Source organism: Ictidomys tridecemlineatus, chromosome 6 (assembly GCF_052094955.1).
Source record: "Ictidomys tridecemlineatus isolate mIctTri1 chromosome 6, mIctTri1.hap1, whole genome shotgun sequence".
Taxonomy (NCBI): Eukaryota; Metazoa; Chordata; class Mammalia; order Rodentia; family Sciuridae; genus Ictidomys; species Ictidomys tridecemlineatus.
The window spans coordinates 19912972-19932543 of NC_135482.1; the positions used below are offsets into that span (position 1 = coordinate 19912972).

General features: G+C 35.8%; 2 protein-coding genes across 9 annotated transcripts in view; one reads left to right on the forward strand and one right to left on the reverse strand.

Moving 5' to 3' along the window:
* Anks1b (ankyrin repeat and sterile alpha motif domain containing 1B) overlaps nucleotides 1–19572 on the forward strand; it is a 1051626-nt gene that overhangs the window by 305270 nt on the left and 726784 nt on the right. The window lies entirely within an intron of this gene.
* Nucleotides 3125–3751, reverse strand: Garin6 (golgi associated RAB2 interactor family member 6). The gene has a single exon (XM_040279657.2). The coding sequence runs from the start codon at nucleotides 3749–3751 to the stop codon at nucleotides 3125–3127; it is 627 nt and encodes a 208-aa protein (XP_040135591.2).

A 19572-nucleotide genomic window follows, 5' to 3' on the forward strand; every position in this document is an offset into this window, starting at 1 on the left:
TGAACTTACTTAAAGACTCGAATACTATTTCATTAAAAGAGGTAAAAGGATATGTTGTTTCAGAATTTTAAGGAAACTTTGTGAAATAATAAGATCTGGTGGTAATAGCCATTAGGATTTATAATCAGAAAAAAATGAGACAATATTTGCTATAGGAAATATGAAATTTAAAGATATTGAGTCAGAAAAATAGTATTGAAGTGTTAGAGGGCTGGGGTTGTGGCTCAGTGACAGAGTGCTCACCTAGCATGTGAGAGGCGCTGGGTTCAATCCTTAGCACCACATAAATAAATAAAATATTTTTTAAAAAGAATTAGAAAAGAAATTCAAAATGGCCTTTGCTATTAATAACCAGTGCACTAATTAAAATTACAGTGATTGTCCAGGCACTATAATGTGGTTAACAGTTTGTGAATACAAAGATGTTTGGTCCCTACCTAAAGACAGCTTGCAGTATAGTTGCTTTTGAAATATTGTAGGAAATCATCAGCATCAAATGAAATGTATTGAAATCAAAGTACATACCACATGAAACAATTTTTATTAAAAGATATGAAAGCTTTTTTAAAAAGTTTTAAATTTAAAATTATTTGCCTCAAATAATTTATTTTATGATTAGATATAATTTCTCAATAATATATTCTTGGAATTTGCAAAACTAAAACATACAATTTATAAAATGTTTTCATATTTGATAGCCACTTTTTTTTCACATATCAAGCATTTTTGGAGGTCAATACAAATCATTGAGCTGTGTGCACTATTTAGGGCTCAAAGAAAAAACATTTCTTTATAGTCCACTACAGGAAGCTTCAAGATTGGTGCCATTAATATGGTGCTGTGTAAATTTTGATGTACCCAGATTTGAAGGATTAGGAAAAATTATATTTTACATTAATTAATTTAATGGATTCCAGAGAAATTGTATTAAATATCTTTTATATTCAAAGCATAGTGAACATGAGTATTATGAAAATAATACAATCTTAATTGGGGTCCACATTACCTATACATCTGTTCCTAGATGTATCAGTTTTAGAATCATAATGTTTACTTGAAAAATTAGAATATTGATCTACTTTCCAGTTTTTGTCTAGATTTCGAATTGATCTTATATTCAAGTTTGATTTTTTTGTTTCACCTCCCAGAATACTAAACATAGAATGAACAGGCTAAAAGATGGGCACTTTAGAGTTTATGCTCATGAATATATTATATGGCATTTTATCCTTTCATTGAGACTAGACTGAAATTGCTACAAGCAATTCCTTTCAAATTCATGAAAATTTAGATTCTGAATACCTTTGGGGAATAAAAATTCTTAGAAAATACTAAGACTTACTGTTCATATAAGCTTTATAAAATAATTTCAAAGCAGTTAAATAAGATTTAAATTGGACAAAAAATTAGAAATGAAATAAATGAAACCACTTTTTAGAAAATATTATTAAACTCAAATTTGTTTCACAACATTCCTGACCATGATAATTGCTACTCTTTACACAGTGCCTACTATGTACTACATATTTTCCATGTATTTGTGCCTACTATGAACTGGATATTTCCCATGTATTATTTCTAATTTGCCAGCCTAAACATTTAAAGGAGGACACATAATATACTCAATCACAGTTAATGAGTGCCGATGCTACAGTTCACACCTGGACTTAAAAACCTGTACTATCGGGCTGCTTTCCTGGATTCATTTACATTTTCTTGCTTCTTATTGATTGCTTTTGTTAATGGTTAAAAACTGCATTTTTAAAATTTTAGGATTCTCTTTAGCTACAAGGGAAGATCATAGTTTTGAGAGCAACCATCAACATTTTCTTTTTGTCTTCTATTCATTTAATAATAGATATTAAGTTAAGGTGCAGTTAAAGACAGCTGAGAACTTGCTCTTAAATTGCCATTAGTTTTATTGCTACTCTTCTTGTTATAGAGGAAATGTCCTTAGAGCAGAGAATTTGAGTTGATGGATTATATTATGATGAATGATACCGCTTTCTTCCACAGTCTTAGATGATGCCCACCTCTGTATCCTGTATAGAGCAGATCTTTAAGGTTCTTTACTAAAGAGAGTAATCCCGCCTGGTTTCCATCCTGTTCACTCATGCAGCCTTCACTCTGCAAGGGTGAGATGAGATACTGAGCTTTTCCTGATGTTTCAACAGGCTTGTCAGAAATTTCTACTCCTACTATCACCATTTTCATGCTGCCCTCTGGGGAGAGGCCAGCACCTCTTGCTGATGAACTTGGAGTTACCCTTTAAGGACAAGAATGTACTTGCAGCTTGAACTGTCAAAATATTTAGACATGCTGGAAAGCACTCACTTTGCCTTGTAGGCTGTGCTTCCTCCTGAACCTGAAATCTTCTCTTTCCAGTGCCATTTCTGCCCTGAGCCTGCAGTCTTGGTATCAGCCACATTCACAGCACCTATGGTGCTTATTCTCAACACTACTCCTGATGCTACCCTTGTCCCTTTATCAGGTTCTATGACTGCAGGAGTGTGTGAACTTTTGAATGTAGTATATGTTGGATGCATGTTGGAGTCATTCCTCACTAGAATAACCAAAATAGGTGAGATCAAATATTTCAGGGTTCATGTGAAGATTCCTGATGCTAACTTGCTCTTTATCCCCTCCAGAGAACTTCATGACTTGTGCCTAGGGGGAGAAAAAATAAGTAAAGAAAGTGACACCAGCAAGGTCACCTATCTCTTCCTGTAACTAAACAAGAAGAAATTGTTGCACATATGACATATTTGTATAAATGATAGCAGCAGGGAGACATTATGTCCCACAATATATCAACTTATCTAGGTTGGAGTAGGATGTTTTCAATAACATATTAGATGGTCAGGATGCTGTGGGATGCATTGAAACACTGGATATGAAATTAAAGAGTTGCTGACAACTAAGGGATCTCTAAAATTCAGTTATGGGGAATAATTTGGAGAAGCACTAGGAACCTCTCTAGTGTGCCCTCGCTTCCAAATGAAGGATCATCTGGCCTTGAGTTCTTTCAAAAGTGGTGCATTCCCAAGTTGAATCTCATTTCTAAGAGCTGTACAGGACCTTTAGTTGCTTTCCCCAAAGTGTCCTGGCCCATCTTTTGGTTTCTTTAAAGACTTAGCTCTGGGCTCTTGTCCTCTTCCTCAAACATAGGTATGTCTGATTTATCCCCAGTTGGAATGACTTGAGTACGGCTGTAAGCCTCCACTGGTGGTCTCAGGATGTAAACAAGATATTCCCAGTGAGCAAAAAGATCTCTTGTATCTGAAGGAGGACACAGCTGCAGGTAAAAAGCACGGCCAGTAGCAAGCCTCAGGTGGAGCTGTTGTTTGTGGCTGTTATGGATGGTTATCTTTACAAACTTCAAGGGCAGCAGCCTGGTTAATTCTAAGGTCTGTGTAGGCTTTTTAGCTCTTTCTTGAGTGGCAAGGCCACAAGGGGCATAGTCTTTACAGATAGCAGCTGGCCGGGCCAGCAGCATGACATCAGGTAGTGTGAGGCAAGGGCTGGTGCGAACAACACCCATAGTCACCATCCGGGCATGGTTGTGCACATCAATCAATTCTCCTCTTTTACTGATCTGGATAAAGTCACTCTCAAACATTGGTGCATACCTGAATATAGCATACTCCCCTTTGTACAGTTGTTGCTGCAGTTTCCCCATGGAGGTATTAAACATGCCCATTGCAGGACTGTTTTGGGCTGTGTAATATGGTAACATAATTTGGTCGTTCATGGCTATTTTATTAAGCAAGTTTCTAATGACTGTTCCACACATTCAACAACACACTTACACAGCGTCCTGTTTCACTGGCTTCTCTGGCTGATGGGCAGGCAGTTTTCTTCTGCAGGTTTTTTGTCCCTGGGCCACTGAGGACCCCCTGAGACGTTGATCAGTGACTGTTACAGAGATAGTCAGGCCCCTCAGTCCAGATGGTGCCTGTATTAGTGCATGAACATGTGGCCACACACTGATGTTGGGCCCTTGTGAATGTCAGGGCATTCAGATTTGGGTGCTTACTTGGAAGGGACCTCTTTAATTCCATAACTTCAACTACCAGTTGTAATCTTCTTCAGAGAAGTGTCTCCTCTGCCTAAACTAACCCTGTAGGACCACTTTTACCCTCCTGCCCATTGTGACCTGTCCTTATCACACCCAGCTTTGTCTCTGTCACCCAGTGGCCCCTCCCTCAGGGCAGGGACATGTTGTCTCCACTCCACCTCACTTACTCACCCTGCCAGCTTGCCATAACTCAGTAGCCATCCCTTCTCACCAAGAGACCTGTGTAGGGGTCTTAATATACATTGGCAAATTGCTTTCTAAAAACAAGTGTAGCAAAATTTCTATTACGTATAAGAGTTTAAAATATACTCTAGGGTTGGGACTGTAGCTCAGTGGTAGAGTGCTTCTGCATGAGGCCCTGGGTTTGATCCCCAGCACCGAAAAAACAAAAAACAAAAAACAAAACCCAGTAAATAAACAAATACAACAAAATATATATACTCTACATACTCTTTTTCTAGCACTTCTAATTGTAGATATTTAGTTTAAACACAATTGTACAAGTTGATAGACAGGTTAGTACAGGATGGATGAATATACATAAAATTAATATATAAAGATTCATATCTTATATTAGGGGATTGGTTAGATAAATTATGGAGCATTCTGTCAAAGACTATTCTGGACCATAAAAATTATTATGTAGTTCCCTATTTATTGACCTAAAAAGATATTCCTAGCATTTTTTTCTTAAAGGAAAAAGCAAACAAACAATATTTCAAACTATTAACATACATGTGATTCAATTTATATTGTAAGGGTCCAGCGAAACGTCGGAGTAAGAGACCACAAGAGACTGTCTTATGCAAAAGCAGAAGGGTGGGTTTATTTGGAGACCAGCATGCTGGGGCTCCCTCTATAGCAAAGAGAGAGAGAGCCCTGAGAACAGCTTGAGCAGAGCTTATATACTTTCCATGGAGAGGGCAGCGAGAGAAGTTACATTTTGTAGTTTGGCAGTTGGGGACAGCTCATTCTGGGAACAAGATTAGCAAACAGTTCTTAAGATTTCAACAGTGTTTTGTTAAGCATATAGAGAAATGGAGTGACAAGTACCTATTTTATTAACCTTTCAATATAAAATCATTTGCATGTGTATTTAGATATAGAATTACGTTCAATGAAGTGTTTATCAATTGAATAATATAATTTTTATTCTTTATGCTTTTTTTAAAAAATATTTTTTTCAGTTATTGATGTACCTTTATTTTATTCATTTATTTATATGTGGTGCTGAGAATAGACTCCAGTGCCTCACACATGTGAGGCCAGTGCTCTATCACTGAGCCACAACCCCAGGCCTATGCCTTCTATTTTTATTAGAAAATTATTATTTCTATTACCAAGAAAAATAAAGCTGAACAATAATAATAATAATATCAAGATACTATTTAAATAACAGCAGCTCTGGGAATTGTATAATTCAACATATAATCTTATTATGTTGCTGAATTTATCCTTCCTAAAAATTTTAGAAGAACCAATGTTTCAAATGTGGAAATGATAAATGTTAGTTCAGTAAGCTGGGTAATCAGTGGGAACAGTGCTTAAAACTATTTTATTGATATTATAAGTTAAACTATTCAAACAGTATTCAGTTAATAATGAACATGGCTATTGTATACAGAATAATCTCCCCTACCCCCAGGATGTCCATCCACATTCTAACCTTTACAGCCTTTACATGGGTAAGAGAACTTGTAGATGTGATTAAGTCAGGCTTCTTGAGATGGGCAATTATCTGTATTAATTATAATATTATATATAGTTTGGATCTAAAATATCCCCCCAAAGTCCAGTTGTTAAAGAGTTGGTCCTCAGTCTGTGATAATCTTGGAAGGCAGTGAAACATAAGAGGAGTCTAGCTGGATGAAGTTAGGTCATTGGAGGTGTGCCCTTAAAGAGGATATTGGGACCCTGGCCTATTCCTCTCTCTCCTTTTGCTTCCTGGCTGCCATGAAATGAGAAACTTTCTTCACCATACGTTCCTGCCATTACATGCTACCTTACTAGAGTTTCAAAGGCAATGGGGCTAAGTGACCATGTACTGAAACCTCTGAAACTGTAGGCCAAAATAAACGTTTCTTCATTATTAGTTGATTCATTCAAGTCTGACTAACATACTATGCTAGTTCTACCATTATATTTTAGGAACAAATAATTTTTATTCTGGTTTCACAGATGCATACATGAAGAATTTTGCCTTGAAGTAGATTATACTCCAAGTTTCATACATAACAGATTTTTATGAGAAGACTTGGAATTTTTGAGCTGATGAGATTTTGAATTTAAGTTGATATTGTGCAATGGTTTGAGACTTACAGGAATGCTGAGATATGAGTTAAATGTATTTTACATGTAGATGTTGGTGAATATTTAGGATTCAGAAGATGCATTGTGATAAATAAGATAATGCTCCTCCATATCCATATCCTTATTCTAACCCCAGAACCTGACTATATTGCCTAATGTGGCAAAAGGGACCTTTCATATGTAATTAAGGATCGTGAGATGGGATGATTATTCTGAATTACTCAGGTGGGCCAAGTATAATCACAAGAGTTCTTATAATAGGGAAGATAATATGATGAGAAAAGCAGAGAGAGATCTGAGCACGTGACACTGGTAGCTCTGAAGATGAAGAAAGGGCCTATGAGCCAAGGAATGCTGGGGGTCTCTTGATAATGGAAAAGACAGGAAACAATTTTTTTCCCCCTGAGTGTCCAGAAGTAACCAGCTCTGCAGATACCTTAACTTTAAGGTATATAACATTCCTTTTAGGCCTCTGACCTCAATAACTGTCAGAAAAAAAATTATGTTGTTTTAAGCTACTAAGTTTGTGGCAATTTGTGGCAGTAACTGTAGGAAAATAATATAATGATTATGGAAATTAGATCAGAAGACATTTCATCTATCATCTACTTATTCGGGAACAGATGCCTGCTATCTATATTTGGGCAGAAGGCAGGAAATACAGGTATAGAGAAACACAATTTAACTTTCCTATAAGCATTTATATAATCCAGGGTTTTATGATTTTATACAGTCATTTTTATAACTTTTAAAATAACAATTAAAATTTTGCCATTATAAAGTCCACATGTTGCACCATTTTAGGAAAGTATTGGTATAATTATATTAACAATTATGAAAACAATAATAATGTTAAAAATGAAACTAGCATTTATTGAGTGCCTACCACATGCCAGGTATTTTAGTCAGCTTTCTTGTCACTGTGACCCAAAGACCCGGCAAGAACAACTTAGAAGAAGGAGAGTTTATTTTTGCTCATGGTTTCAGAATTCTCAGTCCGTGGTTGGGCTGACTCCATAGCTTTGGGCCCAAGGTGAGGCAGAGCATGATGGCATAAAGATGTGGCAGAGGAAAGTAGCCCAGGATATGCCAACCAGTAAACAAAGAGAGAGCTCTGCTCACTAGGAATAAAATATAAATCCAAAAGGCATAACTCAGTGATCTGCTTCCTCCAGCCACACCCTACCTTCTCACAGTTACTTCCAGGTTAATCCATATCAGAGGATGAATCCACTGATGAGGTTGTGGCTCTTATATTCTAATCATTTCACATCTGAATGTTTTTGCATTGTCTCATGCATGAACTTTTGGGGGCCACCATGTATCTGAACCATAACACCAAGTACAGTAAAAACTACTTTACATTCCTTATCTTATATTTCATAATAATCCTATGACAAATTTTCACTTTAACGTTTGAAAATTGAATTTCAAGTGGTTAAAGAACAAGCTCAAGTTTGTATAGCTATTGTATTTGGTCCAAAACCCACATGAATACTTTATATGAAATTAAAAAGGTCTTAAACAGTGCACATTTTTTCAAGCAGAAAGAAACCTGTATATGATTTTCTATTCAGTAGTTTTCACTGTAACATTTCAATGTTAAAAAGAGGATATCAAAAATTGTTGATGTCATTCTTATGTTGAGTATACTCAATTGATTCATCATTTTACATTGTGCTTTGAGAGTGAGTAGATTTCTCAATATTTTTATTATTTAGAGTCTAGATTTTTAAAAATTGATGGTTTGATAAGATTCATAATTTATTTAGAATCCTTCCTGTCTTCCCTATTATTTTATTCATTATCCATTTGCTGCGTAAACATTATTATTGACTATCTGCTGCATGCAAGGTATACAGTATTAAGAAGTTTGGACATCCCTCATCCCTCATATTATTTAAAATTTTTGCTAGGTACTGTATGTAAATAATACTATTTATTACCTATATAATCTTGAGCAAGAAACTCAGCTTCTCCTTCCTCCTTTTTAAGATGTGGAGGATAGTTCTTATTTATCCACTGGATTGTATGATGGTATTACAATAAAAATACTAGTTTCTGTATAAATTTCTTACTATACAAATACTAATTGGTCTTTTTCTGTTTTGTCTGTGGCCTCTAGAGACATCACCTTCTAAGTCTGTAGAATTGTCAGGTTGAAGAAGAATATAAACCAACCTTATATAAGTACTTTGAAAGTTGTCTAATATTAATTTGTATGTTTTTTGAAAATCTAGCAGTATATACGGCACTCTAGAAGTTAATAGTGATTAGTTCTAAAGCTTAGAATTTATGAGAGACCTCACTTTCCTTTGTCATATACTTATAACTGGTTTGAATTGTTTTCAACAAGCAGATCTAATTTTTCATAAATATTTTATGTCCCTTTTTTGGACAGGCTTTGCTCTGAGGTAGAGGCTGGTTTTTCAGATTCAAGTGGAGACATTGCCAAGGAACTGTTGAGACTTGGGAATTCTTGGAAATGGACTAAATGTGTTTTGCATTTGTAATATCAGATTAGTGGGACCCCAGTAGACCTCCAGGAGCTGAATCCGATGCAATGACATTAGAGTCTTTATTGCAAGCTGGAGCCTGGACTCACAACCATTTCTGATACAGTGGTCCTGAGGAGTGAGTCCTGGCTTTTAGTTTAGTGAGGATTTATGGGTTTTTTTTTTTTTTTTTTGGATACTCTATGCATCACAACATCACACAGCAAATCATTTCACATTGCGGGAAAATCAAACAACAACTCTTAACATTGATTAGCACATTTGTTGGTGGGAACAAGTTGGGTAAGAGTGATTGGTTAGTTCAAGTGGTGGATACTTTTGAACTGATTAGTTTAGGTCTGGAGAGGTTGCAAGAGTGTGCATACTAAAATGCAGGGTTGCCTAATCATGTTACTAATCACCGAAACTACTAGGAGGGTTACCTGGTATTTCAGGTATCTTCCCTGACTCACTCTGATTGGTTGGTGCTATGGTCTGAAATTAGGCCTCAAGCATTCTTTGGTTTTTAGCTTTGTGCCTAGGGTTTTCCAAGGACATGGGTCATCCTCCACCCTTTGGACAGGCCCTGCTCTGAAATAGAGGCTGGTTTTTCAAAAATGGAGTCACATCAGTTTCTCACATTGTGATATTGTTAGCATCTTGGGGTGCTGCATTCATTGTCTTCATTCAACAAAGAAATGAAGAACAGGACACAGAGATAGCAAGGAAGAAGTAGGTGAAAGAGATACAGAAATAGACTTCTCAGAAGAGAAGCATCCCCAGAGCTGAGAATATGATAGGGCATTTTGGCCTGTTCTCTTTATGGTCTCTGGAATTTCCATCTTTCCTTATTTCTTCTCCTGTCCACACACTCCTCACGATTATTGATTGGTACACCCCTGTTCATGCATCTGTTCTAGTTTTTCTATTGGCTCCCTTGCTTAGGAGCATGAGTACCAAGTGTATGTCTGATTGGGTCTCCAGCTAGTGTCCTAGAACACTTTCATCAACCAGTTGACCTCAACAAAAGATCTTTTTTATGCTCCTTTGTTCTGGCCCTGCTCCCTGTGGTAACTGTAGGCAGATAGGGTGTGGCTGGAGGAAGTGGGTCCCTGGGGGCATGCCTCTGAGGTTTACATTTTGTCTTTGTTGAGCAGATAATCTCTCTCTCTCTCTCTCTCTCTCTCTCTCTCTCTCTCTCTCTCTCTCCTCCTCCTCCTCCTCCTCCTCCTCCTCCTCTCCTTCTCTCCTTCTTGGTGGCCAAGTCCAGATCTGCTTTCCTTCACCACACTCTTTTACCTGCTTTCCTCCACTACACTCTTTTACTTGCTTTCCTCCACCACACTCTTACCATAATATTCTGTCTCACCTTGAGCCCTGAGGAATGAAGTCAGCCACCTATGGACTAAGACCTCTAAAACTGTGAGCCCTCAAATAAACTTTTCCTCCTTAAAATTGTTCTTGTCAGATCCTTTGGTCACAGTGTCAAGAAAATTAACTAAAACAGTCTGTAAATATCTTTGAGACCCTACATTTAGTTCTTTTGGATATAGAACCAGAACTGAAATTGCTGGATCATATAGTAATTCATTTTTAATTTTTGAGTAACTGCTGTACTGTTTTTATATTTGCATCATTTCAGTTTCTACCAACTGTGTATAAGGGTTTTGATACTCTGCATCCTTGTCAATACTTATTTTCTGTTTTTTATTTTTGATTGTAGCCACTCTAATGGGTATGAAATAATATCTCATAATGGTTTTGATTTGCATTTCCCTGATGGTTGTGATAATGATGGTAAATATCTTTTATATGCTTTTTGGCCATTTGAATATCTTCTTTGAAGAACTGTCTATTGAAGTCTTTTGACCATTTTACATTGGATTGTTTTTTGTTGAGTTTTAGGGATTAGTATATTCTGGATATTAACCCCTCATGAGATACATGATTTGCAAATATTTTCTCCGATTGATTTTGTAGTTTGCCTTTTCACTCTGTTGATATTGTCCTTTGATACACAGATGTTTCAATTGTCATATTATCCAATTTATCTCTATATACTTGTTACCTGTGCTTTTGATGTCTTATGCAAGAAATCATAGCCAAATCCTGTGTCACGAAGCTTTTCACCCTATGTTTTCTTCTAAGAGTTTTATAGATTTAGGTCTTACCTACTGAGATTTTAATGGAACAATGCCAAAGATAGAGATTAATTAGGAGAAAGCAGGCATTTTCATAATATTAAATATTCACATTTAGGGATATATTATAAATTTCTATTCAAGTCTTTTTAGATTTATGATTTTTAAACATACATTTGCCTATATTAGTTAAGTTTTTTTTCTGGCCATTTCACAGTATTTCTTTTTATCATGAATTTCCCATTGTGTTTTATAACTAGGTATTTCGGGTAGATTTGAAAGCTATTGACTTTGTTATATATACTTACCTTATACCCTGTCATATGAATTGCATTATAGTTTATAAAAGTGCTTGAGTTGATTTTCTAGTTAGGAAAATATCAAATGCAAATAATGATAATCATTTCTTTGACTTTTCAATACTTATAACCATTTGACTTTTTTCATTAAATGTGTTGGAATAATCATTTCAGTGTTGGATAGTGATAGTGTGTGGACTAAGTACTCTTGAAACTGTACTTCAAACATGTTCAAGTTTTGTCTCTAATATTACTGTTAAGTTTTCTTTGTTGTTCTTTCATGTAGGATTTTGGTTTGGGGAAATAGATTTTATAATCTAATATTATAATCTTATATTTGTTGTATACTACATATTTCCTATCTTCCTTTTTCCCTCCCTCCCATCTCCCTCCCTCCCTCCCTTTCTTCCTTCCTTTCTTCCTTTCCTTCTTTTCCTTCATTTTTGGAGATTGAGCCCAGGGGCACTTTACCACTTAGCTTCATCTCCAGTCCTTTTTTATTTTTTATTTTGATACAGGGCCTCACTCATTTGGTGAAGCTGGCCTTGAGCCTGTGATTCTCCTACCTTAGCCTCCCGAGTCGCTGAAATTACAGGCATGCTCCACCTGGGCAACAAAATGAAACCATATCTCAGGAAAATAGGATAGATTATTTTCTAATGGTATTATATCCAAAGTCACTTACTGTAGGCTTTTTCACAGCAAAATTGTTTTAAGTTTGTCCTCAACAATAATTGAAAATATAATGCAATATCACTTATTTTATATTTTGGTTTAATGAGACTAACAACCTACATTAGTTACGTGCCAGTAACTTATCATTAAAAACCCTTAATAAATCTTTCCTGCATGAATGGTCTATAGCAGAGGCCAGCAAGCCCTCTCTGTAAAGGTGGTAAATATTTTAGGTTTTGAGTGCCATATGATCTCTGTTGCAATTACTTATTTCTGCCATTGTGCCCCAATTGCAGCCTTAGAAAATATGAAAACAAAGGAGCATGGCTGTGTTCAATAAAACTTTATTTGTAAAACCAGGTAGTAGGCTGAATTTTTTTATGTAATTTACTATGTCAGATCTACATGGTAAAGAAATTAGAATCCTAGCACTGATAATGAAATCTATTTCCATATAGGTCTATTTGGAAATATTTTCAAGTAAGAAAATGTTTTATCCTGTACAATGATCCCCTTTTCTTTGTATCCGCAGGAATATTTGTTATCTTTCATCTTCTTTTCCTTATCACACTGTTTTAAAAAAAACTTAGTTAATTTATTCATTTTAATTAGGTATATATGACAGCAGAATGCATTTTGATTCATTGTACAAAATTGCATCACAACTTTTCATTTCTCTAGTTGTACGTGATGTAGCATCATACCATGTGTGCATTCATACATGTACCTAGGGTAATGATGTCCATCTCATTCCACCATCTTTCCTGCCCCCATTCCCTCTCCCCTCACTTTTCTCCCCTCTCCTTTGCCCAATCAAAGTTCCTCCATTTTTCCCATGCCCGCCTCCATTATGGATTAGCATTCACTTATCAGAGAGAACATTTGGCCTTTGTTTTTTTGGAATTGGTGTACTTCACTTAGCATGATATTCTCCAACCCATTCATTTACCTGCAAATGCCATAATTTTATCCTCTTTTAATGCTGAGTAATATTCCATTGTGTGTGTATATATGTGTGTGTGTGTGCTGCAACCTGGCTGGGCACAGAATCACAAGCCGCTCGAGCAGAAACAAAGTTTTATTTTAAAAAGGCCGCCAGTGATCTGTGTGCGCCCCGCTAGCAAGCTGGTCCACACACGTGTGTGTGTCTACCGGAACCGGGGGCCCGGACCTCCCCCGGAAATTCCCTTCTACTATCCTTCCCCAACCAATGGGAACTCTCCGGGAGTCCCGTAACATGAGTCCCACATGAGTCCCGTAGCAGGCAAGGTGAACAGCAGGAGTCCAATTTCCATATGAATGTAAATCTTAACATAATCATATCATCTCAATGGCTAGCTGGCAGTCACCTAAAACAAAGGTGCCATGTATCATAATACTTTTGCTGTGGCTCCTAGCATGTGTGTGTGTGTGTGTGTGTGTGTGTATATATATATCTCACAATTTGTTTATCTATCATCTATTGAAGTGCATCTAAGTTGGTTCCACAGTTTAGCTATTGTGAATTGAGCTGCTATAAACATTGATGTGGCTGCATTACTATAGTATGCTGATTTGGTTGGAATGTAAATTAGCACTTATTGTGGAAAACTGTAGGGAAGTTCCTTGGGGGGAAAAAAAAGAGAAACAAAAATAGAATTTCTATATGATCTAGCATTCCACTCCCAGGTATTTATTCCAAGTATTTGAAACCAGTATGTCAAAGAGATGCCTATAGTCCCATGTGCATAGAAGTCTCATTCACGATAGGCAAGTTATATAAATGACCTAAGTGTCTCAACTGATGAATGAATAAAGGTCTGCACACACATTGGAATACCATTTATCCTTTAAAAAAGAAATTCTGTCATTTGTGAAAACTTGGATTAAACTGGACAGCATTGTGTGGAATGAAGTAAGCTAGACACAGAGAGAAAGATAACTGCATATTCTTACATGTGGAATCCAGAACAACTGAATTCAGAAAAGGGAGTAGAATGGTAGTTAACAGAGTGTAGGGAGTGGAAGAATGGGCAGATGATGGTCAGCGGGTACCAGATCTTAAACAGGAGGAATATTTTTGAAATCTATTGTATTAGCATGTTAAATATAAGTAAGAGTATTATACATTTCAGAACTGCTAATAGTAAATTTCAAATTTTCTGACCACAAAAAAATGTTAAGTATTTGAGGTGATGAGCATGTCCCTAACTTGATTTACTTATTCCACATCATATTCATAAACCATAACATCACTTTGTACACCATAAATACATGTAATTGTAAATTGTCAATTAATAAAGCAAAAGTTTTTTTTTAATATTTATCTTTTTTAGTTGAACACAATACTTTTATTTTGTTTATTTATTTTTATGTGGTGCCAGGGCCTCACACGTGCTAAGTGAGAGCTCTACCCCTGAGCCACAACCCCAGCCCTAAAGCAAAAGTTTAATAAAAAAAATAAAAACAACAACAACAATAACAAAAAAGAAAATGTTTTATACAAAAATATGGAAACTTAGGATAAAAGGAAAATTCAGTGAACTGGAGGGGGGGGGGGAGTCTTTGCACCTGTAACAAGACTCCAGAGTACCAGTTCTAACTCCTTCCTCTAAAAGGATAATTTTACACAGATCTTTTAAGGATTAAACACATTTATTAGAAACTAAAACTAGATTAGGACTGTGGTAGAAGCACTCTGAAGTCTTAACAATTAATTTCTAAATGAGATGTACACCCTCTGTGGTATAGGTTATAGGTACTTTTTCCAAATGTTAGAGAGCAGTTACTTGGTACAGAATTATTAATTTTACAGTCTTTTAGAGTCAACTCAAATGCCACTTCTTTCATAGCATCTGATTTAGTCCTCCCTAACCATAAACAATCTTCTTCCTCTTAAATTTCAAAGAGTTTTTTTTTTTAACATCTGTGGCTTTCTCCCTTCAATTGTAACTATTTATAAATTTATTTTATTCATTCTTTTACATATTAGTTTCTTATATCTAGCAAATGCTTATGATCTTCAGAATATCTGCTTTGTGTCTTGTGTACAGGCTGTTTGTTCTCAAAAAGAAAGTAGTGTCTATTAACTTTTTATACCCTTTTGATGATAGTACACATAGAAGAGAGAAACAACCATAAAGAGATGAAAGTTATCACCCACCTTATTCTCTTCTTTACTTCTGCTATGTTTAGGTGTCTTGAGAGGATAATTCACACTTCCATGTGACCCTGCAATCCATCAGAGCACAGGCCCCATTCCTGATAAATCTCTTCCCTTGTATTCCTGCTCCTTACCAAACTTCAGCTTCTCCGGATGGTTTTCCATTAATTCTGGCTGTGACAGTCAACCCTTGTGGCCTTATAGGTAGGAGCTTAACCTCTTAGGAAAGTGGGATAATTGCTTTTGACTGAGTTTAAAGTAAGGAGTTGTGGGTGTTCATGAAGGGGATGGGATTCAGCTTTTGGAGAGAATAGGTAGAGAGGGAAAGGAAAGAACAGGTGTGCAGTAATCAAAGGGATGGAAAAAGAAAAAGAAAATGAAAAGAAAGAATGTGGCTGCATTTGGAATTCTCAGCCATAAGTGATATATTGATTTTTTTAAACATGTAGTGATGATGGGAATACAAGGAGGGAACAAGCAATGTGTCATTGTCACCTGAATGTGGAGAAGAAATTACAGAATGTTATCTACCTTTGATATGCCATTTTTCATTGCAATAAGTGGACAGCTGGCTACATAATATCCATTGAAAATGTATTATTTTAGGGTTTGATTGCTTTATGATAATTAAGTTTTATAAGTTACTCTTAGATTCTTTTGTACTTAAGCAACATATATTTTTATACATTAAATTTGAGTGTTCATGACCTTGACTATACACTGACCATAACAGCCAATTCATGGCCTTGGCTATACAACATAGTCTGCTGGAAGTCTGGGTGAGGGAGTCTAACTATAGCCATTTGGGGACTGTCCCAACAACAGTCAATGTGTGAACTTTTATATTAATTTTTTTTTAACTTAACAGATTTCTGGTTAAACATGGTAAATTGAATATGGTAAGATGGACTCATTTAGTTCTAACTCCTTCCCGAATCTTGTGAAAACAACAGGAAGGCAGGAAGGAAATCATTAACCCAGAGAGCACAACAAGGGGACAAAAGCAGAGAGGGAATCCAAAGGTACGTGCAGGAAGCTCCAAAGCAGGCAGGCAAAGGAGGAGTCTTTGAATCTTGCCAATGCCTGGAGATTGTAATTTTAGAGCTTCAGAGTTTGTAATTTTAGGCCTAGGTGGGGGTCTGGGCCTCAGTCATGCTTTTTTTTTTTTTTTTTTAAATTTGGGCTAGATTCAGAGACATCTCAGTAAGTGCACTTTGACACATCATACGTAAATATAGACTCACACTTGTCATATAGTTATATATGTAACTGTTTTTCTCAAGTCACAGAATTCTAAGTTGATATAGAAGAAAACATATCATCATATAGTCAGTTTAACAGTTTAATATAAAATATAGAAAGAAGTTGAATATTCTTTAATTGGTGCTCATAAAAACCCTAATTTCAGACATTCTTCTTGGGGTTAAGTATGAAGTTGCCTATGTGTGGTAGACAAAAACATAGAGCATACAGTCCACTTTCCACCAGAGGACTTCCTGGGCCTTTCCCATTATGACTCAGCCATCACTAAATGCCCATCCTCTCAGGTCATCTATTGCCATTACTACCAATGTTACCCTTTTATTGCTCTCATTGGTCTTAATTCCTTCCTTCTCTTTCTACCTAATGTTTATGATTAGCAAAAGCCCTGTGTTCTGATTCTCTCTTGTGAACATACTCATCATTTCTTGGCTTTCCTTAGAAGTCCACATTTATCTGTGTGTACTAATTCATACCAGCAACATTGTTACCATGAAATTGGTGAGATTGGAAACCAATAATGTTTTATCATAAAGAATCCCAAAATGTGCAGCATGGATTACTATTGTTATTATAATTCCCTTTTCTCAGTAATCATTACTTTAGCACTGATTTATTTATTCTTTTTGAGACAGAGTTTCACTATGTTGCCCAGGCTAGTCTCAAACTCCTGGGCTCAAGGGATCCTCATGCCTCAGCCTCCCAAGTGGCTAGGACTACAAGCATGCCCCACAATGCTCAGCTTACTTACATATTTGTTATTTTCTTGCTATGTATCACATACTGTTTTAAGTAAGGATGCAGTCATCAAAAAATATTTTCTATATATAATTTGTCACTAGCAGGACTTCCTATGTATTTCTTTATTTTGCAAACAGCAGCAAATAAATAAATAAACAGGAAGTCCTGCTAGTGACAAATTAGATATAGAAAAGCTTTTGAAGGTGATTTGCACATGAGGATGCAGACAAGGAATACATGGCAGATTAGATTGTGTTGTCAAGGGTGGCCTCCCTGTGAAGGTGACATTTGGATCAATACCTAGTTACTGAAAAGGAGGCAGCCACAGGAAGGTCTCTGTGTTACATAGGGCAAAGCACAAGTGAAGCCACAGGTCAACCCTTAAGGAAAGCATCAGGAATGATAGGGAAAGTCTTAGGAGTTGAGGTCAAAAAATGTATTGAGCTTTGTTGATATGGGTAAGGAATTTTGACTTTATTCTTATTTAAATTTAAATGAGAAGTCAGTCTTTGGAGAATATTTTAAACAAGACTTGTGATTTAATTTACATTTTAAAATAATCACTTAGTATATGTAGACTTCATCACATTAAATACACACCTGCCTTCATATACACTTGTAAAGACAAATTACTCAAGTGGCAGGAAGGTTTGGTTAGCTGCATGGCTAGATTCAGAGACATCTCAATATTTTAGAAAGAAAGTGATATTTTGATGGTTGGTTTGCAAGTAATCTACAAAGTATATGTTCAGTTTTTTGGAACTGAAGGTATTATATGCTTATTATAAAAAAATGGAAAAAGAAGAAAAGTTTAAGGAAGAAAAAAAAAACCAGTTGTATTGTCCCCCAAAAACAATGTTGATGCATTTCTTCTTGACTTTTTAAATGTAAAAATGTATGTGTGTGTATTTATCTCTACTTACCTACCTACCTAACTTTCATCATGGTGCATATATACTTCATAGTTCTTTTTTTATTTAATAAACATTTTCCATATTTTACCAAAATTTGTATAAGTATTATTTTAGTAAGACAACATATCACTAAAAGATGAAAATCATATTCAAAAGGTAGTTTTTTAATGTGGGATGCAAATATAAATACGAGTTTATCCCTTTCTTTGAAGATCCTTAGGGTTCATTTCATAGTAGATGAGAAGAAAAGTCTTAAACCAAAGCAGCTTTCTTTTTCTTTATACTAGGAAGATTTAATTCAGGACACAAAAGGAATATTTTTATTCTGAATTATGAAAAGCCAGAGAGTATTAATATCAGTTTGAGATGGGAATATAAATAATAAGAAATGGATGAAAAATGACTGAAAACGATAAACATGGTCAGTGCAGGACATCTTGCAGTACAAACAAACTCAGCAGTGTAATCCAATAGGAGAGTTCTTACACGTATGCAACATGTAAAAGAATATCAACTTCCAAAAAATGGTTGGTACATCTGTATAGGAATAGCTAACTCTGAGTAGGAAAAAAAGTGGAAATCCTCTACTGAGAATACCTTTCTTATTCAGAAAGAGAGAATTAATTTGAAGATTATTCTCATGAGGATAGAAATGGTTAACATTACTTAGGATACAGGCAGTAGTGCTACAGAGAGGTTCTTTCCATTTTGAGGATACTTGAATGAACAGAGGACACATCCTTAAGGCATTTCCCTTGGCTCTGTACTGAGTGATAACATGTCTGAGCTGGATAACCCATTCCTAGAAAGCTCAGCTTTCCTTTCTTTGGCAGCTCACAATGGGTAAGCTGGACCCTGAGGTGTCTTTTTCACTTTTCCATATCTGCTTTTCTACCCATAGCTTCTTCATAAAGACATGGAAGAGAAGTAGAAAGCACCACTTTTAACATGAAGATACTTATGCAATACAGAGAATAATGTCTTAACTTTTCATATGAAACATAGTTGGTTTTAAATAGAGATTTATTGATAGATTCAAGGGTGTACTCATGTACTATACATATATGTAGATGAAAGAGAAAAAAACTTTTCTGTTGAATTTATCCTAAAAGTAAAGTTAAATCAGCATATTGAAAAGAGATAATGCAGAAAAGAATTTAGTATAGTGCTTGGCATTCAGGAAATGCTCAAACATTATAGATTCTGGAGCTGGACTTGGTTTTTTTTTTTTTTTTTTTTTTACTGTGTGACATTGGACAAGTTACTTTAAACTCTCTGTGCCTCAGTTTCAATAGTAGTTATATTTCATGGAATTGTTATGAAAATTAAATGAGAGAAAACATAGAAAGTACATAGAACTGTGCCTGGCACACAGTGAATATTAGATGTATTAGCCATCATTATGTGGTGGTAATTCTAACTCAAGAAATCACGGATCACTTTTGTGTCATAGAATGAAATACAAGGAAAGCTCTGCCAGATCAGCATATGCCAGAACTCTTTTCGCTTCATTCTGG

What these genes read in the sequence shown, in the direction of transcription:
- Garin6 (XM_040279657.2), bottom strand. Translation starts at nt 3,751, where the DNA reads ATGAACGACCAAATTATGTTACCATATTACACAGCCCAAAACAGTCCT.